The 10156-nt window shown below is 40.2% G+C and overlaps 1 protein-coding gene across 2 annotated transcripts in view; it reads left to right on the top strand.

Annotated features, from left to right (window-relative positions):
- LOC128381064 (hepatic leukemia factor-like) overlaps nucleotides 1-9828 on the top strand; it is a 13576-nt gene extending 3748 nt beyond the window's left edge. The window contains exons 3-4 of one of the 2 annotated variants that reach the window (XM_053341015.1): nucleotides 8072-8292; nucleotides 9576-9828. In XM_053341015.1, the coding sequence (XP_053196990.1) occupies nucleotides 8072-8292; nucleotides 9576-9791 (437 nt within the window). In that variant the 3' untranslated portion in view covers nucleotides 9792-9828. Of the gene's footprint in view, nucleotides 1-8071; nucleotides 8293-9572 lie in introns of both variants that reach the window. The other variant, XM_053341014.1, reaches the window with a different exon arrangement.
- Nucleotides 9829-10156: the final 328 nt, after the last annotated feature.

Genomic DNA, 10156 nt, shown 5'->3' with positions numbered 1-10156 from the left:
ATGTCCCAAATTGACTCAAATTCTGCGCCATTAAGAGAAGAAGTGAAGCAGTTTAACGTTAGACGGCTTCATTAACGCTGCAGTGAGAGGAAAAGTCGTACGTTTGAAGGATTTATCGACTGATTTAGAGCCGAACTCGTTCATTAACAAAGATTTAAAACAGCTCAAGCTTGTTTAACCCGATAATTGACCCCATCTCTTTTGACTGTTCTTCCTTGCTTCCTTCCTTCCTTACTTCCTCCCTCCTTTCCTTCCTTCCTTCTTTCCTTCCTTCCTTCCTCCCTCCCTCCTTCATCCTTTCCTACCTCCTTCCTCCTTTCCTTCCTACTCTCCTTCCTCTTTTCCTCCCTTCTACTCAGTATTCTATAAAAACAGCAGTTTGGGTTATTACTCTGCATGTTTCAGTTGATTGCAATAGATTAGGAGCTAAAGTTAATCTAAAAGTCTTCAACATGCACCTTTAATTAGTTGTAAGAAACTTTCAAACACACTAAAAAAGAAGACTTAATCTCTCTCTACAGTAGAAGAAGCCACCAGCATCACTTTAAACAACCAGTTTCCTTTTCTCTGCCTCCAGCCCTGAAACAAAGCGTCAGTAGGAGGACAGTCTGTCAGAGCCTTTGTCTCCTGACTGAAGAGACTAAACACACCAGAGTCCATCTTTCAATCAACCGCTAAAAAAAACCCAACCAACATCTCGACTGGACCGACACTTTAATTTACCGTCAAGCTGAAGGAAGCAGTTTAAAGTTAAAGCTTTATTCTTGTGCTCTGACTTAATCAGAGTTTAAACTTTAATGTCCAAGTTGGTAAAATCAGAATAATTGACTAATAACCTGAAAGACTTCTCCCTGAATCATTGTGTGTTATTTGTAGAGCTCTTAAAACTTAATTCCAGATGTTTTCTTTGCATAATTCAGAGTGTTAGTTGATCCTTCAGGTGTTTAATAATCAGACATCGAGACTGAAGACTGAAGCGATGTGATAGAAGTTCAACCTGAAGCTTAAATGTGATGATTATTATCTAACTGACCCAAACCCCTAACTATACTGATGATGAAACAAGCCTCTAAATCAGAGGTGTCAAACTCATTTTCATTCAAGGGCCACATACGGCTCAATCTGATCTGATGTGGGCCGGATTGGATACCTCAGCGGGCCGGTTCTGGCCCACGGGCCGCATGTTTGACGTCCCTGTTCTAAAATATAAAGATGTTCTGGTTTCTTTAGTCTGGACTGAATATATTTGAGTTTGTGGACAAAGTGAGACAGTTGAGGACCAAACATTACGGAGGCTGGAGGCTGGAGGCTAAAGGCTAAAGGCTGAAGGCTGGAAGCTGGAGGCTGAAGGCTGGAGGCTGGAGGCTGGAGGCTGGAGGCTGAAGGCTGGAGGCTGGAGGCTGGAGGCTAAAGGCTGAAGGCTAAAGGCTAAAGGCTAAAGGCTGGAGGCTGGAGGCTGGAGGCTGGAGGCAGAAGGCTAAAGGCTGAGGGCTGAAGGCTGGAGGCTGGAGGCTGGAGGCTGAAGGCTGGAGGCTGGAGGCTGAAGGCTGGAGGCTGGAGGCTGAAGGCTGGAGGCTGAAGGCTGGAGGCTGGAGGCTGAAGGCTGGAGGCTGGGGGCTGGAGGCTGAAGGCTGAAGGCTGGGGGCTGGGGGCTGGGGGCTGAAGGCTGGAAGCTGAAGGCTGAAGGCTGAAGGCTGAAGGCTGAAGGCTGGAGGCTGAAGGCTAAAGGCTGGAAGCTGGAGGCTGAAGGCTAAAGGCTAGAGGCTGGAGGCTGGAGGCTGAAGGCTGGAGGCTGAAGGCTGAAGGCTGGAGGCTGAAGGCTAAAGACTGGAGGCTGGAGGCTGAAGGCTGAAGGCTGGAAGCTGGAGGCTGAAGGCTGGAGGCTAAAGGCTAAAAGCTGGAGGCTGGAGGCTGAAGGCTAAAGGCTAAAGGCTAAAGGCTGGAAGCTGGAAGCTGGAGGCTGAAGGCTGAAGGCTAAAGGCTGGAAGCTGGAGGCTGGGGGCCGTGATGGTCGATGGTCGCTGTGTGAATGATGTAGAAACGAGCTCAGGTGTGTTTGGATCCGAACGTTCTGCACCTCTAGGAAAACATGTGCAGAGAAGTGTCAGATTCAACACCTCCACAGACTTCCTGGCCTCTCAGTGTGTGTGTGTGTGTGTGTGTGTGTGCGTGTGTGTGTGTGTGTTAGTAGGCGAGGGAACTTGCACTCTAACTCTTAAACTTGCTCCATTTTCCTCGTGTTCCTCATGAAAACAAGCCGTCCTCTCACAGCATGCAGAGACATGTGACTCACTGCTGTGTGTGTGTGTGTGTGTGTGTGTGTGTGTGTGTGTGTGTGTGTGTGTGTGTGTGTGTGTGTGTGTGTGTGTGTGTGTTTGTGTGTGTGCGTGCCTGTCCCTGCATGAGATCAGTGTTTTAAAGAACATAGTGTTCCCTGCAGAAGTAGGCCAGGGGGCGGCAACCCTCACATCAGCACACACACACACACACACACACAAGTTTCCAGCTCTGTGTTTACATTCACATTAACTAATAATCCTGTCACACACACACACACACACACACACACACTGGGAGACTCCTCCTGGCTCACAGCTCGGTTCATGTCTGGAGGAGTTTTCAGAGTTGGCTGCAGGAAGTGAAAAAGCTGATGTCTGATTTTAAAAACTTCAAGGCTTCAAATCTGATTTAAAACAAATAAAAAACACTTTAATTTAAATTATAATTAGTCTGTTTGATAAAATATGTGAAGTTTTCCTGCTGGACGTCGCTGTAATGAGTTTAATTCTCTCCCGTGATTGTCTCCAGACCAGCTGTGATGTCTCTGATCCAGCTGGTAGATTTAGTTTTAAGGTGAGATCGAGACAAACTTTCCTCGATCCTGCTCCAGATGTCAGCAGCTGTTAGAGGAAAGGAGGCATGATGAGACTCTGCTGCCTTTAAAATAACCACAAACCCAGTTAATGCAGGTTTGACAGATAAAAAGAGCATAAAATTAAATCAGAATGAAATGAAATCTTTTTTAAACCATCTTGGTGTCAAATCTCTGGAAGTTCAGTCGTGCCAAGAAAATAAAACATAAAGCTCAAAGATTAGAAATTACAAAAGTTTTAAAGTCATAATAAATAGAAATTAAAATAACTCAAAAAGTCTTACATAAGAGTTTTATTTTAACATTAGAAATAGTTAATCCTACAGTTTAAATATGGAAGTCAAATGTGGACTTTTTCATTTTAAATCTTAAATTAGAATAATTTTGAAGTTGAAATTAAAACTTAAAGGCTATAAACTGACTTTGTTTAAAATAATGTTTGTGCATTATAAATCTTTTAATAAACCATCTTGGTGTCAAATCTCTGGAAGTTCAGTCATGCCAAGAAAATAAAACATAAACCTGAAAGATTAGAAATGACCAAAGTTTTAAATAGAAATTAAAATAACTAACAAAGTCTGACTTTTATTTTAACATTAGAAATAGTTAATCCTACAGTTTAAGTATGGAAGTCAAATATGGACTTTTTTAATTTGAAATCTTAAATTAGGATATCTTTGAAGTTGAAATAAAAACTTAAAGGGTATGAAATTATTTTTACTGAGTCATAACATAAAATAGGTTTTAAAGTAGAGGGGTGATGATGTGTCTCCCAGTTAATAAAAAGCTTAAAATTAAATCAAAATGTGACTTTTTTCTTTTTTTAAAGAAATGTTTGTCATTATATTTGTCACAATAAATAGAAATTAAAACTTTGAAATAATGAGATACAAACTCAAAAAGTCTGACTTTTATTTTGAAATTAGTAATAGTTAATCCTACAGTTTAAGTATGGAAGTCAAATATGGACTTCTTAATTTGAAATCTTGATCTTGAATCTTGAAATTAAAACTTAAAGGGTATAAAACTAAATCAAAATGAAATGTTTGTTCATTATAAATCTTTTTTAAACCATCTTGATGTCAAATCTCTGGAAGTTCAGTCATGCCAAGAAAATAAAAACATCTAGCTCAAAGATTAGAAATTACAAAAGTTTTAAAGTCATAATAAATTTAAATTAAAACTTTGAAATAATGAGATACAAACTCAAAAAGTTTGGCCTTTATTTTGAAATTAGAAATAGTTAATCCTACAGTTTAAATATGGAAGTCAAATATGGACTTTTTAATTGATGAAATCTTACATTAGAATATTTTTGAAGTTGAAATTAAATCTTAAAGTGTATTAAACCAGTCAGTCCTCCAGAGTTCATGCAGGTTCGGCAGATAAAGGGCTCTTCTGTAGATTAAACTAAAGGATTCAAACACCTCCAGCATCCATCGCGGGTCACTTCCTGTTCAGCCCAGCAGAGGTCAGCACTGATCCGCTCTCCTCTAAATATAGACGAGTAATCTACAGAATAATCTGACATATTTGTTTTCCCACACGGCCTTCTGACCGCCGGGCTGATAAGGAGGCAGGAACAAGGGTTACCTAGAGTTTACAGGGGGGGGGGGAGAGAGAGAGAGAGAGAGACATAGAGAGAGACAAACAGAGAGGGAGAGGGGGGAGAGAGAGAGAGACAGAGAGAGAGAGAGACACACACACACAGAGAGAGAGAGAGAGAGAGAGACATAGAGAGAGACAAACAGAGAGGGAGAGGGGGAGAGAGAGAGAGACAGAGAGACATAGACATAGAGAGAGAGAGAGACAGAGAGACGTAGAGAGAGAGAGAGAGAGAGAGAGACAGAGAGAGAGAGAGAGAGAGAGACATAGACATAGAGAGAGAGAGAGACAGAGAGACGTAGAGAGAGAGAGAGACAGAGAGACGTAGAGAGAGAGAGAGAGAGAGAGAGAGAGAGAGAGAGAGACAGAGAGACGTAGAGAGAGAGAGAGACAGAGAGACGTAGAGAGAGAGAGAGAGACAGAGAGAGAGAGAGAGAGAGAGACAGAGAGACGTAGAGAGAGAGAGAGAGACAGAGAGACGTAGAGAGAGAGAGAGAGACAGAGAGACGTAGAGAGAGAGAGAGAGAGAGACAGAGAGAGAGAGAGAGAGAACAAACATCCTCATCCTGTTGGTTAGGTGGAGTCGCTGCTCAACCTGAAATGTTTCCTCTTCCTGGTCACATGATCAGATATCAGATCAGGTCTGACAGAGACGAGAGACGTTTTATACTTTAGTGAAACCTGAAACCTGAATATGATCATTATTGATTGTAAAAATGTGCAGATAGATAGATGGATAGATATTTATGAATTCATCATCACTCACCCATCACCATGTCTGAAGCTCATAAATGAACATGATGTTTAATCTAAAGGGAAATGTAACGCTGTGTTATTTTAGTGGGAGTTAACTTCTGGGACTATTTCTTCTACAAACAGCAGCGTATCCATCCGCTCAGATCCATTAAAGCAGTGAAATGTTAAACTATAATCATCGTATGTGATTAAATACAGGTCAGAATAAAACAGTTATAACAGACAGCTGTTCATCATCAGCTGATCCAACAAGAAACCAGGAAGTAAAACTCACACGCTTCCATGAAATCATCATTTTACTCTCGTTAGTAAAACAGCGCCATGTGTCTGAGGTTTGTAGGAAGTGATGCGTTTGATGACATCACAGCAGGAAGTGATGTGTTTGATGACATCACAGCAGGAAGTGATGTGTTTGATGACATCACAGCTCAGACAGTTAATAGTACTACTACTACTACTACTACTACTACTACTACTACTACTCCATAAAGTACTACTACTACTACTACTACTACTACCCCTCCATAAAGTACTACTACTACTATTCCATAAAGTACTACTACTACTACTACTACTACATAAAGTACTACTACTACTACTACTACTACATAAAGTACTACTACTACTACTACCACCCCTCCATAAAGTACTACTACTACTACTACCCCTCCATAAAGTACTACTACTACTACTACTACTACTACTACCCCTCCATAAAGTACTACTACTACTACTACTACTACTACATAAAGTAATACTACTACTACTACTCTTCCATAAAGTACTACTACTACATAATGTACTACTACTACTACTACTACTACTACTACCCCTCCATAAAGTACTACTACTACTACTCCATAAAGTACTACTACTACTACTACTATTCCATAAAGTACTACTACTACTACTACTACTACTACTACCCCTCCATAAAGTACTACTACTCTTCTATAAAGTACTACTACTACATAAAGTACTACAGGAGGAACGGTTACACCTGCTCCTTTACCCCTGAAACCAATTCAATCACACACACACACACACACACACACACACACACACACACACACACACACACACACACACACACACACACACCTCTGACCTCTGACCCCTGCAGGAACAGCTGCAGAGCAAAAACAAATATTCTCTTCCCAGAACTCAGCGAGGGTCCGTTTCTGAGCTCAGTTCAGACCTTCAGACCTTCAGACCTGTTTACCGGCAGAGACTCGACACCTGATACCAAAATTAGAAAGTAGTAGTAGTTTAAGTACGGAAGTCGAACATTTAAATTAAATAAATATCTAATTTGACTTGCAAGTTTTAAGTTGACATTAAAACTCAAATCCTAAGTTGAATCATATGATATTAATTCAAAATGAAGAGATAACTTTAATCATTTTGACTTCTCTTCGTTTTCATGCACTAATGAACTCCCATACAAACTTCATATACATTGTTAAAATGTATGAGATAAATTCAAAATGATTATTTCTAAGTTGAATTATGAGACATAAAGTCAAAGTAAATAAAATAACTCATAACAGTTTATTTTTCTTCTTCAGGCACAGTTGGTCTTCCATACATATTAATCCATTTTAACATATTCATATTAACAGGTTTATTATTATTATTATTATTAAGTCTCACAGTTACAAGTTTCTCTCTTTAGGTTTAAAACTGAAACACTGAGATATTTATAAAGATTTAAACTTCTTATTTAATGTGATAATATAATAACTTTTTGACTGGAAACGTGAAAAATAAAAATATCTGCACTATAAAACCATCAGAGAAACATTTAATATATATATTAATACTCCAGCTCTCCTTTCCATCCATTAGCCGCTGACTGAGGACATTAAAGCAGCTTCAAGCCTCTCAGACAGGAAACAGTCTCAGAGCTGCTGGTTGAACTTCAGAGTGGCGCCACCTGCTGGCTGCAGAGCGTCACTGCAGGAAAATCTGTTTAAATAATAAAGAGTCATAAAGTTAAATTAGCTCGTTAGAATAAAAGCTTTAATCTCTTTTCAATCAAGCAGAAATACATAATCTGTGAATGTGTGTATTTTATTTTTTGCATTTTAAACTCTCTTGATCTGCTGCTGTTGGTGTAACTCTATTTTATATTCTTGTTTATTTATGTAAAGCATCAATTAATTAATTGTTTTATTATCAATATTATTCAGTTTATTCAGCACTAGCTCAAACATCACAAGACAGTAATGGTTAATTGCTGCCCTAAATAATAATAATAATAATAATAATAATAATAATAATATTAATAATAATAATAAAAATGTCAATGTAGAAAGAAAGGCAAAAAATAGACAAACTATATTTAAAGAAGTTAAAAGCAATTAAAGTAAAAATTAATTCAAATAAAATCATTAAAGGTTTTTTAGAAATGACTTAAAAGAGATTGTTTATTTATGAATTATTTTTAATTATTATTTTTTATGTATTTATTCATTTATTTATTATATATTATTATTTATTTATTTATTTATTTATTTATTTATTTATGTATTTATTATTTATTATTATTTATTTATTATTTATTATTATTTATGTATTTTTTATTTATTTATTTTTTTATTTTTTATTTTTTATTTTTTATTTTTTATTTTTTTATTTTTTATTTTTTTATTTTTTATTATTATTTATTAATTATTATTATTATTATTATTATTATTTTATTATTATTATTTATTATTATTTATTACGCTTGATTCAGCCGACTTTATCTCACAGAAACTTGACACGATGATTGATCTGATTATTTTATTAATATTATTTAAACATTAACGTCACTCTGTTGTTGGTTTTTTTCAGGTCTCCCATCAACGAACTCCAGAAACACTCCGAGCCCCATCGACCCGGACTCCATCCAGGTTCCCGTGGGCTACGAGCCGGACCCGGCCGACCTGGCGCTGTCCAGCGTTCCGGGTCAGGAGATGTTCGACCCGAGGAAACGCAAGTTCTCCGCCGAGGAGCTGAAACCTCAACCGATGATCAAGAAAGCTCGAAAGGTCTTCATCCCCGAAGACTTGAAGGTAACTTGGAGTCCAAAAAGCCCGAAAGTCAGTTTGAGATGATGAATGAGCAGCTTTTAGGATCATTACGGTAAAGATGCAGCTTTTAGGATCATTACGGTAAAGATGCTTCTACCCTTCCTGTCGTCCTCCCGGGTCAGATTGACCCCGTCTGTTTTGATCCCTCCTTCCTTCCTTCTTTCCTTTCCTTTCCTTTCCTGTCCTGTCCTCCCTCCTTCCTTTCCCTCCCTTCCTTTCCTTTCCTTTCCTCCCTCCTTCCTTTCCTTCTTTCCTCCCTCACTCCTCCCTTCCTTCCTCCCTTCCTTCTTTTTTCCCCCCTTCCTTCTTTCCTCCCTCCCTCCTTCCTTCCTTCCTTCCTCCCTTCTACCTTCCTTCCTTCTTTCCTTTCCTTTCCTCCCTTCCTTCCTTCTTTCCTTCTTTCCTATCCTTTCCTTTCCTCCCCCCTTTCCTTCCTTCTTCCCTCCATTCCTTCCTTCCTTCTTTCCTCTGTCCTTCTTTCTTCCCTTCCTCTTTCCCTTTCTGCTTCCCTCCCTCCTTCCTTCTTTCCTCCCTCCCTCCTACGTTCCTTCCTTCTTTCCTTTCCTTTCCTTTCCTTTCCTCCCCCCTTTCCTTCCTTTCTTCCCTTCCTTCCTTCTTCGTCCCTTCCTTCTTTCCTTTGTCCTTCTTTCCTCCCTCCCTCCTACCTTCCTTCCTTCTTTCCCTTTCCTTTCGTCCCTCCTACCTTCCTCCCTCCCTCCTACCTTCCTGCCTCCCTCCCTCCTTCCTTCTTTCCTCCCTTCCTCCATTCCTTCTTTCCTCCCTACCTCCATTCCTTCTTTCCTCCCTTCCTCATTCCCTTTCTGCCTCCCTCCCTCCTTCCTTCTTTCCTCCCTTCCTTCTTTCCTCTCTCCTTCTTTCCTCCCTCCCTCCTACCTTCCTTCCTTCTTTCCTTTCCTTTCGTCCCCCCTTCCTGCCTCCCTCCTTCCTTTCCTTCTTTCCTCCCTCCTTCCTTTCCTTCTTTCCTCCTTCCCTCCATTCCTCCTTTCCTCCCTACCTCCATTCCTTCTTTCCTCCCTTCCCCTTTCCCTTTCTGCCTCTCTCCCTCCTTCCTTCTTTCCTCCCTCCCTCCTTCCTTCTTTCCTTCCTCCCTCCCTTCCTTCCTTGACTCGAGGACAACAGGAGGGTTAAAAAAATGAATTTCACGTCATTTCCCTTTTTATTTAGAATCTGTTGAGTTTCTTTGTGATTTCCGAAATGTTGTAAAGTAATCCCCTCTTCTCTCCTCCCTTTTGTCCTTCGAGCAGGACGACAAATACTGGGCCAGGCGCAGGAAGAACAACATGGCGGCCAAGCGTTCCCGGGACGCGCGGCGGCTGAAGGAGAACCAGATCGCCATCCGAGCCAACTTCCTGGAGAAGGAGAACTCTGCTCTGAGGCTGGAAGTGTCCGACCTGAGGAAAGAGCTCGGCCGCACCAAGAACGTGCTCGCCAAGTACGAGGCTCAGCACGGACCGCTGTGAGGTCCCAGAGATACTCACACTACACACACACACACACACACACGCTGAACGATGAGCCCCCCCCCCCCTCCCCTCTCCCAAGCCTGATCCACCAGCGACCCCCCCCTCTCTAACATCCTGAAGGCTCGACTCCCAGCAGCAGCTCAGTCTGGACCAATCACATCATTATAAAGTCTTAATCTGCTTCTATAAATCACATTATACTGTAAATATTCTGTATTATTTTTATTACTGATGTTAGTTTGAATATTTCCTGTTAATAAGAAGTTCAAACTGGACTCAGACACACAAAGGCTCAGATAGTGAACTCACCTGCTAGTTGAGTTTAGTTGAGGAGGATTTTACATCTTTAAAAAAACTTCTCA

This window comes from Scomber japonicus, chromosome 20, assembly GCF_027409825.1.
Source record: "Scomber japonicus isolate fScoJap1 chromosome 20, fScoJap1.pri, whole genome shotgun sequence".
NCBI lineage: Eukaryota > Metazoa > Chordata > Actinopteri > Scombriformes > Scombridae > Scomber > Scomber japonicus.
This window is presented reverse-complemented; position numbering and strand designations above follow the sequence as displayed.